Source organism: Meles meles, chromosome 17 (genome assembly GCF_922984935.1).
Source record: "Meles meles chromosome 17, mMelMel3.1 paternal haplotype, whole genome shotgun sequence".
Lineage (NCBI taxonomy): Eukaryota > Metazoa > Chordata > Mammalia > Carnivora > Mustelidae > Meles > Meles meles.
The window spans coordinates 48,841,611-48,859,404 of NC_060082.1; the positions used below are offsets into that span (position 1 = coordinate 48,841,611).

General features: G+C 38.1%; 1 protein-coding gene across 3 annotated transcripts in view; it reads left to right on the forward strand.

Annotated features, from left to right (window-relative positions):
• Positions 1–16,669, forward strand: part of EDEM3 (ER degradation enhancing alpha-mannosidase like protein 3) — a 67,132-nt gene extending 50,463 nt beyond the window's left edge. For 2 of the 3 annotated variants that reach the window (XM_045983004.1, XM_045983005.1), the window contains exons 17-20: positions 363–554; positions 2,158–2,323; positions 5,312–5,497; positions 12,675–16,669. In XM_045983004.1, coding sequence (XP_045838960.1) covers positions 363–554; positions 2,158–2,323; positions 5,312–5,497; positions 12,675–13,084 — 954 coding nt within the window. In that variant the 3' untranslated portion in view covers positions 13,085–16,669. Of the gene's footprint in view, positions 1–362; positions 555–2,157; positions 2,324–5,311; positions 5,498–6,769; positions 6,818–12,674 lie in introns of all 3 variants that reach the window. The other variant, XM_045983006.1, reaches the window with a different exon arrangement.
• The last annotated feature ends 1,125 nt before the right edge of the window (positions 16,670–17,794 follow it).

Genomic DNA, 17,794 nt, shown 5'->3' on the forward strand with positions numbered 1-17,794 from the left:
GGCTCATAATTCCAAAGAAGGGAAGTATGGATCAGTATGAGGCTTATTTCTTATAAGGGGAAGCAGTACAAAAATCAGGCAAAGGAAACATTTCAGCATTTGGTGGAAGTCCAGTTCTCAATTTGTATCAGAAGTGGTTTGTAGAACAGTGAAGGAGATGTTGAAAAACTTACAAATGGACTTTCAAAAAATATTTCCAGAAGTAATATTTTTAGGACAAATCAGGCCATAAGTATTTGATAGGGACTGAAACCGAAAGGGGAAAATTTTAGAGTAGGTTATATAGTGCATTAATATTTAAGATATCAAAAAGTTGAACGTTTTCATTTCAAAAGGATAAAATTAGTCTGTTTTTTCCCTAGGCTGCTAGTTCAATTGATGCTGAAGATGGGTTGAGGTTCATGCAGGAGATGATTGAATTGTCAAGTCAGCAACAGAAAGAACAGCAGCTACCTCCACGGGCTGTACAAATTGTTTCCCACCCATTTTTTGGCAGGGTAGTGTTAACTGCTGGACCAGCTCAGTTTGGGCTAGATCTGTCTAAACATAAAGAGGTGTGTACACTTACAATATGCTTGTTGAAATTGAATGTATTGTGTAAGTATTGTCTCATTCCTTAGTCTAATTTAGTAGTTTCAGTTTGTTAAACCTAAATATTTAATCTAGTAAAACCCAAATATTCATTCTCTCAGATTAAAGCAGATTCAAGTTAAAAGCATATCTTGAAAATTTTTGAGTCATAATTTATGTATACAACATGCTTAAAAAATTTTACTTAAAATGTTGTTCACATATTGTCCAGTTCTTGGCCTGTTCTGTAATTTGGTATCTTTAATTTATCTAAAAATGTTTTTTTGGACTTTTTAGCAACTAATAGAACCTTTCTTTGAACAGAAATCTAACTTGGAGCTTTAAGGTGGAACGACTAAAAGCAGAGATGCCCTAGCTCAGGTGGCCATAGAGAGCATGACACTGGAAGCCGACTTGGAAGGCCACTAAGCTAGCCCAACCCCTTAGTTTTAATGTAGGAAACAGACCTACCATTGCTAAACAGTTCACACATTTATCTAATTGGTTGCTGAGTTGGGACCAGACCCAAGTTGCCTGATAATCTAAAGCCAGTGCTCTTTGAACTCCATTCCCCCTAATGAAGACCTTTTGTGTGTGTGTATTTTAAAGCTCTAAACGTTTATAGATTGACTCATCCAGTCAGCAGCTCTTTTTTGAGTCCAGTACTATTGTATTCTAGGCCCTGTTTTAGATGTTAGCTGTGTCTGATGTTATGAAGCTCGTGCAGATCATGCCCTTGTGGAGTTGCATTCTGGGAGAGAGAGGGGTATTAAAGTATCTTTATGTTGGTATCTTTAAAATCAGTTCTCTGGTGGATTAATCATTCTAGGAAGAGAACTGCTTGTAGATTCATGTAGATTAAATCCATTTTTCCCCTCTTTCAAAAAATTTTTCTGGCTATAAGTGGTGGTTTAAAAGTGGTTCCCAGCTATTTTAAGTGTGGATGTGGGTATGAGGTGAATCTGCCTATGAATTCCAACTTTACCACTTACTAACATTGTGTCTTTGAGCAAATTATGTAACCCAAGTCTCAGTTTCCCCATATGTAAAATGGAGATATTCTGTGTTTTTTTCTTAGAGTCGTTATGAAGATCAGCTTTAGTAATTTATGTTTTATAAACTGTATTTATGCTTTATTTACAAATGTATATATGCTTTATATGCTTTAAAAAGTATTTGTTTTATAAACTGCAGAGTGCAGTAAAATGTTGGTTGGGTACTATGATTTGCAAAAGTGTTCAAAACTTTTTGCTAAGTTTATACTGGATATGTTATCATTAGAAATGAAGTAAAGGGGCGCCTGGGTGGCTCAGTGGGTTAAGCCGCTGCCTTCGGCTCAGGTCATGATCTCAGAGTCCTGGGATCGAGTCCCATATCGGGATCTCTGCTCAGCGGGGAGCCTGCTTCCCTCTCTCTCTCCCTCTGCCTACTTGTGATCTCTCTCTCGCTGTCAAATAAATAAATAAAATAAAATCTTAAAAAAAAAAAAAAAAAGAAATGAAGTAAAGCTCTAGATGGTGAATTGTATTGACTAGAGAGTGATTTGAGAAGACAAAAGGATATTTAACTTTCTTATATTTCTGACAGACAAGAGGATTTGTTGCAAGCAGTAAACCATACAATGGTTGTTCAGAGCTTACTAACCCCGAGGCAGTGATGGGAAAAATCGCTTTGATACAAAGAGGACAGTGCATGTTTGCAGAAAAGGCTCGCAACATTCAGAATGCTGGTGCCATTGGTGGCATTGTTATTGGTGAGTATTCCTCTGTGCCATTGGGTTGACTGGGAGGAGATCATTTTTAGGATTTTTCTTTGTGTTTGTCAAAATTTTAGCAGAATTCATCACATTATTTTTAGTTCACTAGACAGCATAATGGGTGGGTAATCCAGTGACTCTCTCAGATAATTTCTGTGTCTTGTATACCTTTTTTGAAAGTCTAGATTTGGGTTTCTATATATTAAGGCCAGTAAAAGTACTTGGGGACAGATAAGAATGTGGGGGTACCCCAAAGCACCCAACAGCATGGATAAGAAAATGTGCTTTCAGATCCAAAGCCCTCTAAAGGCAAGAATTACACTCTGCCACCTCCAGTGGGAAGCCATTAAAAATACCCATTCCTCCACAAAGATGCAGGCTTTGGAGTCAGATACATTGGGGCGCAGTTCCTGGCTCTGCCACAAGATCATGGTGTGACCTTGGCCTAGCTTTAAGTTTATTGGTTTATTCAGTAGAATATTTTTTGAGCTCTAGTAAAAGTGGTAATAAATATCTTTCAGGTGGTTTTAAGGTTTGACGATAATATATACAAAATTTCTTAGTATAATAGTTTACATATCACAGGTATAAGCACTAGTTCCTAGCAAAATTTTATTTCGTTGGGTCTTTTTCCACTGAAATTACAAACTCAAATCATTTTACCTCTGTATTTCAGCCAGCGTGTTCTGCTCTTTTATTTTTTATAGAAAATCACTTATAACAAGCAGACCTTGACTGCCAGGGAAAACAGAAATTTTTCTTTCCTTTTTAAAGATGTATTTATTTTTAGAGAGAAAGAGCGGGGTGGAGGTTGCAGAGAGGCAGAAGGCGAGAGAGAGAGAGAGTCTCAAGCAGGCTCTGCCCACTGACCAGGGAGCCCCATGCTGTGCTTGATTTCACAACCCTGATACTATGACCTGAGCCAAAATCAAGAGTCAGACACTTAACTGACTGAGCCACCCAGGTGCCCCAAATTTTTCTTTGCTTTAAGTATATAGTTTATATTCAGAACTACAATACCTGAGATCACATCCTAATTATGAAGTTAAGTTTTTATAGCTTCTCGCACAGGGGAAATCTATTTTGAATTTTTTCCTTCTTTATGGGATAGATTTCCTTTTTCAGTTCAAGGTAAGTAAAAATTAAGGCATTTGAAATAAAATACTGGGATTTATTTCAGTGAAAATAATTACTCTTCCTTTTGCTTCTCCTATATGGGTACTTCAGGGCTGATTATTGAGTGCAGAGATTTCATTAGTTCATTGAGTATTAAGAGAACTTCTGCTTAATAACTTAAATCAGCAATTGGCACACTACAGTCTGTAGGCCAAGTCCACATCACAAGTAGGCAGAGAGGCAGGCAGAGAGAGAGGAGGAAGCAGGCTCCCTGCCAAGCAGAGAGCCTGATGCAGGGCTCGATCCCAGGATCCCGGGATCATGACCTGAGCCAAAGGCAGGCTTTAACCCACTGAGCCACCCAGGCTTAAAAAAAAGTGTATTTTTTAAAAGATTTTATTTATTTATTTGACGGAGAGAAATAAGTAGGCAGAGAGGCAGGCAAGGAGAGAGAGAGGAGGAAGCAGGCCCCCCCACTAAGCAGATAGACTGATGCGGGGCTCAATCCTAGGACCCTGGAGTCATGACCTAAGCCGAAGGCAGAGGCTTTAACCCACTGAGCCACCCAGGCGCCCCTGGAACTGGAGTATTTTAACTGAATGTGAGAGTAAGAAATTCGGCTGAGTATAAGTCATCAGGAGCCATGATAGCTCCTAGAGTCACATCCCTCTCTCTTATCTCTGGGTCTTCCTAGACTCTTCGCTGCATCTCTTTGCAGTTCTGCTTCATTCTCCAGCTTCTCACCAGCTTGCTCCTCTGCTCATTAGTTCCAAAAGGTCATTCTAAAATTACAGCCTCAGCCCTGGGTCTGTGCCACCTTACTAGATCCCTGTCCCTTGCTAACTGAAACCGTCTTGCTGTGTGCCACTTCCGGGGCCTCCAGAGAGCCTGAGAGCCAGGTGGCCATGCTTTGTCCAGTCAGTTATCGCTAAGGAGGAGAGTCCTACATGGTATTCTCCACGTAGCCGGGCCTATCACAGCAAGCTCTCTGAGGAGGGACAGGCAGGCTTCTCATCTGGCATGCGCAGTTAGAGGGGGGCGTTTTACTGGTCTCACCAGTAAAACAGTATTTAGCAGTCCTACTGCAGTTACCTCACCCGTGTGAAACAACAGTAGTGTTCACCTCATCTTACAGAGGAAGAACCATGATCATCATTCTTCTTTGTGAACAATATAGAAATAAGAGCTATCATTTAATAGTTTGGTAAATGCCATTAAAGGAAATCTTAAACAGCAATGAAATTTCATTCATAATTCTATCATTGTAGGCCAAGGCTTTGAATATTTCTATTTCTAGGATTTCTCATAAGCATATGGAAGTTTTTAGTCATAATTATGAATTATTATGTTCTTTTTTTCATGTAATAATAATATTCTGTTTTTCTGTGTGTTCCATTAAGTAATTAATTATAATTTGCTTATAATAGGGGCGCTTGGGTGGCTCAGTGGGTTAAGCCTCTGCGTTCCATTCAGGTCATGGTCTCAGGGTCGTGGGATCGAGTTCCACATCAGGCTCTCCGCTCAGCAGGGAGCCTGCTTCCCCCTCTCTCTCTGCCTGCCTCTCTGCCTACTTGTGATCTCTGTCTGTCAAATAAATAAAATCTTTAAAAAAAAATAATTCATAGTTGTTCACAATTACAAATAGTACTCCAGTAAACTACTTTAGGCATAGATCATTTTGCTTGTTTTGGGTTCTTCCTCAGAATAAATTTCTAGGAATGGAGTTAGCTCTAAAAGTATGTTCATTTTTATGATTCTTGATACATAAAATAAATGCCTCCAACAGGCGAAAAAAATAATAAAGATTGGTCTATAGATCTTTTTAATGGACAGATATTTTGATATTTGCTGTATTCATTTCCTGGCTAGATGACAATGAGGGGAGCAGCAGTGATACTGCCCCTCTGTTCCAGATGGCGGGCGATGGAAAAGACACAGATGACATCAAGATCCCCATGCTATTCTTATTCAGTAAAGAAGGAAGTATCATACTGGACGCCATCCGGGAGTATGAGGAGGTGGAAGTGCTTCTTTCTGACAAAGCAAAAGATAGAGGTAAGGGTAAAAATCATGTGTTTTTTACACAGCTCAGCATTGATTTTACTAGTTAGATAATAAAAGTGAGTTAAGAAAAGTTACTTTTGGTTAACTGGTAAAATAGAAGATGGTTTCAAAAAATATTTTTGGAAATAAGAGTTGTAAAACATTTATTTTGCTTTGTTTGCTGACTTAGGATGTTTTTCAAATTTTATTTTTTATACGACATTTATCACTTCTGCTGTGGTTCTGCCCAGTGATAAAAATATAGCTAATATATCAAGAGAGTCAATTTTAACAGTCTCAAATGTTCACCATTCAATTATACTGATACTACATCTTACATTTCTTTTATAAGGAATAAAAAGATTGTATGGAATGACATTATATACAATATAATAGTAGTTGGGTTTCAGCAGGCCACCAATAATCAGATGACCACTGTCTTGGTGAAGGCAGTAAAAATCTAGCAGGTTCTGTCCACTGAGGTGTACGTTTATCACATAGGGATTTATAAGTTACAAGAGTTACAACTGGCAGGTGTCTGGAGGACAGGGTAGCATGCCTTAAGTCGTGACAATATGTAGTCCTCTCTGGGCCAAAATGTTTGTTAGTAACTTGAAAGTGGTTTGAAACCCAAATATTTGTATAAATGCAAGGTCTCACTAGTACTCTTTTTTAGTTTGATGCCCAGGGATAGTGGAGGAGTGAGGGAAAGTGACCCATCAGACATAGACTGCCATCCTGCTTATGGGCGGTCTTCCTTATCCGCTGGAGGCATCTGCAGAGAGAACTGTATTTCTCTCATTGCCTGTAAATGACTAACGTTGTGGGATTTGTGCAGGGTTCTTGAATCCCCAGGGATGTTTGTCCAACAGCTAGGTAGGTAATTGATTCAATTCAGTGTAACTTCCAAGTGAAACAGTGGGGAAAAAAAAAAAGTTCGGCGATAATCTGGTACTAGCCAGATCAGTGTTTTAGCTTGTCTTCTCGTGTTACTTTATTCTTCTGTGAGGTCTTCCACGTGTCCACTATTTAAGAACAATGAAGTAAGGATGAACGTTTGTTAAGAGGTATAAGTAAAAACAGAACAGAATAGGATTTGTAATCTTCTTAAATCCTCCTATGTTCCTGACTTTTTGTTTTTTTCTGAGTCTTTTTTCTCAACTCAGATCTTGTCTCCTACATATATATGTGTAGGCACATCAAACACAGGCAAATTATTATTCCTTGTAACTCTTTAATGCCTTTGCTTTTCTCCCCCCATTTGTGCTACCATTGGAATTTCAGCAGCAATATTAAAAGGTAAAATGATTCCAAGCTACATTATTAATAGTAGTAAGTATCTTGCATTACTAAGCTTTAAATTATGTATATGTATATATGTGTGTGTGTGTGTGTGTATACACACACATGCGTGTGCAAATATATATATACATATAATTTGTTTCAGTGGATACCATGATAATATCTGGATTAATGTAATTAGATTTTCATGTCTAGTCAGCTCTCCCACAATAAGAATTCTTTGTTGATCCTGTCCTAACAAATCCTACGAATTACACATCCATATAGTATAGATGAACTCACTAGTCCATGTAAGAGTCAGTCTAACGAGAACGTTGTTGTTTTGGCATGTATTACTTTTGATCACTTATTTGAATATAATGTAAAGTTTTAAAATACGTGTAGGGGTGCATGGGATTAGGACTACGAGGTCATAGTAAAGCATATGCTTCTTATACCAGAGAAAGAATAAGAGAAAAAGATAAATTCTACTATAGAGCCTCCCCCACCCCCACATCTGTGGGGGGTATATTCCAAGATCCTCCAGTAGGTGCCTGGATGGATGATATACTGTTCTGTATATATACCATGTTTTCCTAATCATACATACCTGTGATAAAGTCTAATTTATAAATTAGGCACAATACAAGGCTGATAACAACAACTAATAATAAAATAGAACTGTTGTAACAATATACTATAATGAGATTTATGTGAACCTGGTCTTTCTTAAAATATCTTATGGTATTATACCCATCCTTCTTGTGGTGATATGAGATGATAAAATGCTACTTGATGAGATGAAGCGAGGGGAATGACATGGGCAGTGTGACCTAGCGTTAGGCGACTGTTCACCTTTTCATGCTGGGTCAGGAGGCAGAAGATCATCTGCTTCCTGACCACGGCCGACGGCGGGTAACTGAGACATCACAAAGGAAAACCGGTGGTGGGGGGCTGTGCTACTGTACCAAAAAATACTATCTCAACAGTATTCGCTCTCTCTTTTTTTTTTTTTTTTAAAGAGTTTATTTATTTGACAGACAGAGATCACAAGTAGGCAGAGAGGCAGGTAGAGAGAGAGGAGGAAGCAGGCTCCCTGCGGAGTAGAGAGCCCGATGCGGGGCTCGATCCCAGGACCCTGAGATCATGACCTGAGCCGAAGGCAGCGGCTTAATCCACTGAGCCACCCAGGCGCCCCTCTCTCTTTTTTTTTTAAAGATTTTATTTATTTGATGAGAGAGAGAGAGCACAAGTAGGCAGAGTTGCAGGCAGAGGGAGAGGGAGCAGGCTCCCCACTGACAAGGGAGCCCGATGTGGAGCTCGATCCCAGAACCCTAGGATCATGGCCTGAGCTAAAGGCAGCTGTTTAACTGACTGAGCCATCCGGGCTCCCCTGAACAGTATTCTTTTAAGGCCCGTGCAGTTAAAAGGGCTTTATATAAATGATTTATTTTTAAAGTTTTGCTGGGCTCTAAAGTTAGTGAGCTGTGATTCTGTTACAGAATGATCGTTTGATAAAAAGTCTTAAAAAAAAAAACTCCCCTTTTTATGTAGCTCTTTCAAGAACTGTACAACTATGTTAACAGCCCGCGTTTCTCTTCTGCATCAACGGATGCTGTTGTTGTTGTTACAAGTGTAGATTCCTATGTCCTACTCCAGAATATTGAAGCAGACTCTCAGAAGGCAGGGGACTAGAATCTGAAATTGTAAACAAGCATCCCAGGTAATCCCACTCAGCAACACTTTGAGAAGCATTGAACAATACTAAGAAGGCACCTTTTTTTCCTTTTTTTTTTTTAGTCTCCCAGTTATGTATGAACCATATTATACCATCAAGGAAGCTAGTAGGATTATATAAGTACCCCCAATAATTAGCATCCTTAAAAATCTGAGCATCAACATGTCCTCCAGATTGCTCTTTAAAAATCTCATTCCACAAATTCATACTTCCTTTATAAAGTCTCACAGTTTTAATTGAGCAGTTCATCCCACATGTTGATACAGAAAATAGAAGCCCAAAGCCCCAGAACAAGTCCCTACTCCCACTCTCGCTTTCATATTCTGATGAGAAGTTCCAGTGATTAATACAGAAATATCTGCAATAGTCTTGTCTGCTAGAAAAAATGTTCAGATATCTTATTACACTTTCTTCTTCAGAAGTTAAGCATTAGTAATTTATGAAGTGGAAATATTGCTTCCTCAGGTCAGACCAGTCCTACTTCTAATAGTTGAGCTCGCCACGGAAGTTTTAATATCTTGTCTCTCATGTGTCCCACCTTTCCAAATTTTAAGAATTATTCCAACCCTGTGCTCACCAACAAATGACACTGTGCTGTTACATTTAGATCCAAATTGATAGTTTAGAATTAAGAATCCATTTCCTTTTCTCTATAGTATTTTAAAGGGGAAATGAATCAGCATTTTGAAGGTCCCATACATTATCATGCTTTCAGTTTACAGTGTAGGTCTATGGTGCCTTGAGAGCAGTAGACTGATGTTTTCAGTCCTTCTCCTCCTATATTTATATCTACCTGATACAGAGGCGGACAGAGAAAATCAGAGAAAGAAAAGAAAGGTCCCATGGTTTGAACTGCTCAGGATTTAAGTCTAGCAGTGTTACTTTTCCAAAGATTATCCAACTTGGTTGGGGTGAATCTGCCCTAAAGTTGAACTGCAAAATTTAATATGTATGCCGAAGACCTCTTTGCCTGGAAAGGAGCTTCTGAAGCATTCTTGTTAAGCCGAATTGATACTTACCTGCACCCTTTTATAGCCTGACATGTTTTCTCATGCATTTTTGCATTTGTACATCTCTTCCTTTTTCTGAGATGTTTATCCATCCCCATCCGCACGCCCATGGCCCATTTCTTCTTGAGGACATTTAGCATTCTGCACACCCATTTAAATACGACCTTCTTAATGGAATTTTCTCTTATTCTCATAGGTGAAATGTAAGGGTGTCCTTTTTTTTTTTTTTAAAGATTTATTTTTTTACTTGAGAGTGAGAGAATGGGGAGGGGCAGCAGGAGAGGGAGAGTCTTAAGCAGATTCCTTGCTGAGTGCAGAGCCGGACATAGGGCTTGATCTCGGACCCTGAGATCATGACCTGAGCCGAAACCAAGAGTCAGACACTTAAAGGACAGTGCTACCAAGGCGCTCTAAGGGTCTTTTTAATATCGTTCTACTTTGACATTCATATTAAGTCCTGCTGCTTTACTTGCTCTCATCTCTATAATCCGTGCTTGCAGCAAATGTTGGCGGGACAGACATATCAATGATTGTAGAACATCCAGTCTCTTAAGTCTTTGCCAAAGCTCCCTTGTTCTTTTATTATTAAAACTTGATCATTTTCTTGTCGTTCCTGAATTTAATGATTTAGTTGTTAATGCTCTGAGGTCTCACGGCTGCTCCCTACAGGACGCTGACCCACCCGGTAGAATAAGGCCGTGAGACAGTGCGACACGAACTCCTTCCTTGCCTTTTGTTTCTTCAACTGCCGTCTTTACTTTCCTGATTGCTGCCGCTTTCCTATCTGTCAGATAGTCTTACATATTTTCTCTGTCTGGAAAGTCTGGAAAGACTTGCTCTTCTTTTCAACTAATCTGTTTGTTTACTCCTATGCCAATAATAAGTTTGCTGATTTGAATGTATTTTGATACCTGATAAGGCAACTCCCTTCTCACTAATTCTTTTCAAAATTTTTTGACTTCTCTTCGATGTATATTCTTCCATAAGAACTTCCAAGTAGTTCTATCTGGTCCCAAAAGAAAACAAAAAAAAGTAGAAATGGGGTTCATTTTGGAATTGTATAGTTGTATGCTTTACATATAAGTAGAAAGTTTTACTATCTGTAAATGTAATCAGGTCTTATTTTATGTTTTTATTAACATTTTATGGTATTAAGTAATGTAGGTCTCATACCTTTCATAGTAAATTTAATCATTTTATAGTTTTTATTTTTATTATGAAAAGGGTACTTTATTTCTAACTAGTTTCTACTATAGAGAGGTTATTTGCCTATTTTATTTTTACCCTCCTTTTCAAGTTCTTTTATTATCTTAATGTTATTTTTAAAAATTTAGAGTTGCTTTGAGTTTAAATATACAACACAGTCTAAAAATACAATTTGATCTATTCTTTTCCTGTATTTATACTGACTGCTGTTTTCTTATCCTATTGTTTTAGCTAGATTTCCAGAATCTATTGCATAATCTATCCGTAGGGTAATTTTTTGCCAAAAGCACAATTTTTTTTTTTTTTTAAGATTTTATTTATTTATTCGACAGAGAGAAATCACAAGTAGACAGAGAGGCAGGCAGAGAGAGAGATAGAGGGAAGCAGGCTCGCTGCTGAGCAGAGAGCCCGATGCGGGACTCGATCCCAGGACCCTGAGATCATGACCTGAGCCGAAGGCAGCAGGTTAACCCACTGAGCCACCCAGGCGCCCCGCCAAAAGCACAATTTTTATTACTAGACCAGACAGTACTACAGTAGTACTACATCTAAACCAGATTAATACAATCTAGAAGAAACCCTGAAGGGTTTTCTTTTTGTTTTCCCTTGAACTTAGGGTAGCCTATTTTTAGTGAGCGGCCAGCTCCTGTTTTCTCTTCTTTGGTCGCCACCGTGATTTTCCTGATTGTTGAATTAAAGTATACCTTTTCCACAGCTTAGAAGAGAGAGAGTGTGGGGACTCTCCAGCCCCCAAGAACTTAAACTTCGCTAGTCAGGGAATCCTTCATCAGGGTATACATAAACACACCTGTCTGTACCTTCCTGCATGCCTGTTTCCTTTAGTTTTTCTGGCTTTTCTGGCTTTTTATGTCCGTCTTCCCTTCCTTCCTTGACTCATTAACTCTACTTACCTTTTAAATCTCAGCTCAGTGTCACTTTCTGAAGGAAACCCTCAGCTCTCCTTACTCTTTCCTATTCTCTGTAAGCTTTCCTAGCAACATAAAACATGTCATAGTGACACTTTTCCATTGATTTTGTGTAATTATTTGTAAGTGTTTTCCCCACCTGGACTAAAAGATCCATTAGGGCAGGTCTGGTGTTTGGCTTTTGCCTCACGTTATCACCTTGCACAGTGCCTGCCGCACTGAGAGACGCCACTCAGGACTCACGAGCTGACTGCCTGCCGCGACGGGGAGCACACGGCAGGGGCCATCAGTGTGAGTCACACACTTTCTTGTGGGAGCCCTGAATAGAAGGCCTCTAGCGGTTTCACTGTATCTTCAGTACAAGAGGTTTAACTCCCTCTTCAGCCTCCTAGTGGATTTTAAAATGATACCTTCTAATTCATAGACCTACAATAATGAAATACAATAAATAATCTCATTTCGTCCTTGTCTTTATGAAAATACTTTATCTAACCACATTAGTACCTTCAAATCCATAGTTTTGAATTATCTGCATTTTCATGGTTTACTGAGTGGGATTTCACTTTTCAAAAGAATATCTTAAAACATAGCGATGAGTGCTGTTTAAAATTTATTCTGTTTCATGTGTTCTCCCGTACAAGCTTTCCTGAATTTAGATATTTAATAAGTTTTAGACATCTAGTGCAAATTTATATGCATTTTAACAGTATTATTTAGTGTATTTCTTGGCATAACTAATCCCCATTGAAGGCAGTCTAGATGGATGACTAGAGTCATCCTTTCAGTTTGGAAGAATATTTTGTACTGTCAAATTTCACAAAATGCATATAAGGGAAAAATGTGATTACATTATTGTTCGAAGGCAGTACTTTTACCCTTCAATGTTAACATTCACTGTTTTGCATTAATGTGCTTTTTGTTCTCTTTTATTTCTTCATTTTATTGTGAAAACCAATATGCTCTTAAAACTGCCAGAGTAAATATTTTGAGTAGGAAAGTAGCATGAAGCTTGTTTCTTTCACCTACAGATCCCGAAATGGAAAATGAAGAACAACCATCCTCTGAAAACGATTCTCAGGATCAGAGTGCTGAACAGATTACGTCAAGTTCTCAGGAGGTTGATTTGGTTGATCAAGAGTCTCCTGAGGAAAGTTCTCTAAACTCAGAACCAGAATCATCATCTCCGGCAGATATGGACAATGCTGCAAGCGTTTCTGCTTCTGAACAGAATTTTAACCCCATGGAGAACCATGAGACTACAAGTCTTGATGGTGAATGTACAGATTTAGATAACCAACTCCAGGAACAATCAGAAACTGAGGAAGATTCCAATCCTAATGTTAGCTGGGGTAAAAAGGTCCAGCCTATAGACTCCATATTAGCAGACTGGAATGAAGATATAGAAGCATTTGAAATGATGGAGAAAGATGAACTATGACTCACTGAAGAATCTGGTGGTAGGTATTTAAAAAGAAAAGGCAAACTGTGGTTCGCAGACACGCTGATACTAAGCAGGCTCTCTAATGGGAGTCTTTAAGTATGGTGATGAGTAATCACGTTCTGACTGAGATAGTGATCATAGGAATCTGGAGCATGCTGTGTTAGAATTGACCTTGCTTAAAACCGTCCCATCCAAAATGGAAACTCACAGCCCCTCCCCCACCCTGACTCCCACCCTGTGACAGCATCACACCACCCTGCAGCACCTCAGGCCAGGAAAGGATTGCTGGGCATTCCTAGGAGCCAGATTTCTGTGCATTCTCTGGGTAGACATGAAACAAATTCAGTTAATGGTGGAGTGGAGAATAGGAATTTGTTAGCTTTCTAATTAAAGGAAGCTTGACTTTAATTAAAGGAAGCTTGACTTTGGGGGGTTAGAGACTCTTTTGGGAAGATACATATGAGTATTGTGGGCATTCTGGTTTTGCTGCCTTCACAAAAACACTCAAAGTGACCTGAGTGGTTATGAAGCAGATGCATTTATGATGAAAACGGCCTTTGCTCATCACTTTCACTTGCTTCATTGTGAAACAAATGATCAAGATGACTTGATTTTTTTCCTCTCTTAACAACGTCCTTTTTGTTTAAACCAAAGGTGAACCCAGTGTACTTTCTCAGTGAGTTCTCTGCATAAAGGTTAATCATTGGGACCAGGTAAAAAGGTCATATAATATATTATGGAAATTGGTTACTTAATACTTAGGAAAAATGGAACAAGGGAGAAACTATAATGTAATATGAACTTGCCATTGGGCCTTCCGTAGGGAAAGCCATGACTACTCTGAAATGGAACTTAAAGTTCTATCCTTGTCGGGTAAATTATAAATCTTTTCATTTCTCTTAGAGGTGATTACCTCTAGCCATCAGCCTTACTCCATCCCATGTTTAGTATGCAGTTTGAGCCACAAGGGCCATACCGCCAATAGCTGAATACGTTTTGTTCCATTTTTCTATTTTAGGGAGCCATAATGAAACTGTGGTAGTGATCTAAAAATCCTAGGGAAACTACTATTTTTCTTCTTTGAAACTATGGTTTCTAAAGATGCACCTAAGGAATCTGTCACATTTTCTGTTGAATCATGGTTTTTGAGGTTTGGGGTTTTTTTTTTTTTAACTTTTTTTTTTTTTAACAGATACTCCTTTTGATATGGACTTGAAAATTAATCTATGGTAACCTGTGTAAGAAACTTACACAGTGGCAACTAACATATAGCCATATAGCTTAATGAGAATTTATTTTCCTTTTTTTTTTTTGGTGGCAGTCTGGTGCTGGCCACATTTAAGTTTTAAAATCTGTTGTTGATACCCTGTAGACAGCCCTGTAGTCGAAATCATGGTTTTATTCATTTTATTTATTTTTTTAAAACTTACTAAATGAGTTCTAAAGGAATATTTGTGAGACTTAATTTTCTTTCTCTTTACCGTGACATTACATAATAATCTTTTCTTAAAACACAGTTTTGAGGTACTGATGAACTTAACTGTGTATGGAGCTGTTAAAGGGAGAGCAGTGCTGTATTGTAGTTATGTATATTCGTGTACAGTATGTCTTAGATCCCAAGTAAACATAATCTTTTCTAAGGGGATAAATAGCTGCTTTCAAAAATTCCAGCGAAATATAATTGGGTCAATGAATAATAAAACTAATAGAGAATTCACGTTGTAGGGGGAGGGCGGGGAGAGTAGTAGTGTAAGACCTTTATTGGCCCTTAATTAAACCTGACACTAAAATGGATATTTTAGTCTTTCTGCATGTGAAATTTGGTGTAAGAAGATAGAACTATAATACATACAGTATACGGAAGGATAGACATAGTGCTTTGTTCATATTAATTGCAAAGCTGCCAAAATAGCTGAAGCTTAATTACTTGACTTGCCTTGATTTATAGGACTGGGGCTTGGAGAAAAGGAGCAGATGTTCCTCTAAGACTTTGATTACAGAAGCCTTATATACATTGATTTGATTTTGTATTTGTAGCTCAGAGCCATTGTTGTCTAAATTCAACTTTTCTAAGTTAGCAAAACAACATGGTTTTTTCCCCCAGCAAAGATCTCATGGTATATGAGAGCTCCCTTATTACTTTCCCTGCCTTTGGCCATTAGGGGGAGTTGTTGCCATTCATTGAAGTCTAGAAGCAAATTGTTCACTTTTTTTTCTAAAAGTGAATCCTTTAAAAAAAAATTTAACAAGTTATACTTAACACCCAGAAGGAATCATATTTGATTTTTCCCTATTTGAGAAGGTGTAATGTTCAACTTCAGAACTCCCAACGTTATCATTAACAACACATTCTTATTTGACATACTGCCATGAAGTTGTTTTTTGAGTTCATTAAAAAATTCCAACAGCATTAGGTGTTTTTTTTTAATGTTTTGTTTTTAAAATACCTTTGATAAACGTTTTATTTACTTCCTAGATATTCAGGGGATTCTATGAGACCCTGAATTTTAGAAACATCTGGTCTACCTCAGTTAAATGTTGACTGCATAGAAACAGAGCTGAAGTGATCACCACAGCCATAAAATTGTTGGACTAAGAAGGATTTATACATTGTTTACAAACCTGGAATCAAGTAAGGATTTTATCTGAAAGTGAAAAGTTAGATATTAGAGCAAGTATTTAATTCAGGTATTTTCAAGTTTTAAAACTTAACTTGTTTACCTAACTAAAAAATAGCTGTAGCTTTTTCTGCTTATGAAAGTCTATTAAAATGATACACCCTAATTTGCAATAATTTTCCCATAAAGCAGGTGTGACAGAATTGTAATTTACTGGATATGTTTAGGATGGGCTATTTTGTTGGGTAGGTTTTGTTTTTTTTTTCTTTTTTTTTAACCTTCAATAGGCTTCCAACAAGAATATAACTTGTTTCAGAACAAATTGTTTTTTGACATTATACTTTCCCCTTTTTCTTCACAGTATTAGAGAGTAAAATGAAAAATTGTGCGCTCTCTGGTTTTAATTTCTAATTAATTATTCTTTTGAGAATTTTTAAAAAATTTAAATTACCATCATAGCCCTTTTTACAGTAAAACCAGCATTTGTTCTCTCACCAAACCCCATGCCAGATTCATCATAAAGGAAGTTCAGCATGAATAATTCAGATAGTGCTTATAATTTTGGAAGTGGGGGGTGGGGGAGAGCGGATTTAGTAAATATTCCAACCGGTATTTTTATGCACAAGGCTTCAGTCAGAACATAGAAAAAAAACATTCTGTGAATGAAATATTGTATGTTCAGATTTTATAAAAGACATTTTTAAAAGCCCAATTTACAGCCGTATATTTTCTTATGATGTAATTTATGAAAAAGATGTCTGTACTAACAGGTGCTGTAACACTACTGTTGTTGGATTTTGTTGTTTGGTGATAAATGTATACAATATTTCTAAGGGAAACTATGTACTGTGATGTAAAAGTCTGGGCAAAATGTAAATAACCCTTGTATATAATTGTGTATTTGATTATAATTACTGATTGTAAAGATTTAATAAAATATGTAAATATTCTGGTCTAGTTTTAATTTGGATTTACAGCATCACTTTGCCTATCTTTATACTTTGGTATCTTTTTTAAAAAATTTTTTCACCAGTCTGTCTTCCCTTTAATTTTCTTCTGGGGATAGTTTAGGGTATAGAAACAAACACTGAAGAGTTCCACAACTCAGATAGTGCCAAGGACCCTCAGAGCAGAGATGAGTTAATAATTCACAGTATCAATATTGGTGACATGTTTATATTTCGAGTTTACTTAATAAAATCTTTTGCTATTGTCACCCAAAGTCAACATAGCCTCTCCTGTTAATTCCAGTGAGGCCACTTCCTTTTATTTATTTGTTTTTAAAAAAGATTTATTTATTTATTTATTTATTTGACAGAGATCGCAAGTAGGCAGAGAGGCAGGCAGAGAGAGAGGAGGAAGCACGCTCCCTGCAAGCAGAGAGCCCGATGCGGGTCTCGATCCCAGGACCCTGGGATCATAACCTGAGCTGAAGGCAGAGGTTTTAACCCACGGAGGCACCCAGGCGCCCCTGGAGCCACTTCCTTTTAGCAGCCACTTTCAGATCCTGGGATACTGTGCTTCTCCTGTATACTCTTCCAGAGTTTCTGAGCACCGACCTCTTGAAAGGCCTAATCGTAATTACCATTATCTATTGATAATTGCTTTTTTTAAAGATGAGTAAATTGAGACCCGAAATTCTAAGCATCTCACTCAAAGTTCCACATTTGGTGACGGGGCGATGGGATGGGATCTCTGGTCTATTTCCCAAGCCCATGCTCCTTTCAGTGCACCTTCTCCCTTTCTCTGTCCTTACCCCTTCTCACACCCCCGTTACAGTTTCGCTCACCTTTCATTCAGCCACTACCTTCCCACCTGACCACTTTCTTCCCATTTGGGATTCAAGTTTAGAAATGGTAGCATCCATTCTCGGGTTCTCCGGACGTGAACTCTGGTGTCAGCGTGCCTCTATTCCCCGAGAAGAGTGCAACACTATTTCAGTAAGAGTTTAAAGGATGTAATAGTATCTCTTGGAAGATTTCAAAGGGGAGGTTGCCTTTCTTTCCTGGGTAAAGCAAGTTTAAGAGTTCTCTCTACTAAGAGAAGCTAAGAATTGTGAGGGTTGAGAATAGTGTCAGCATCTACCACC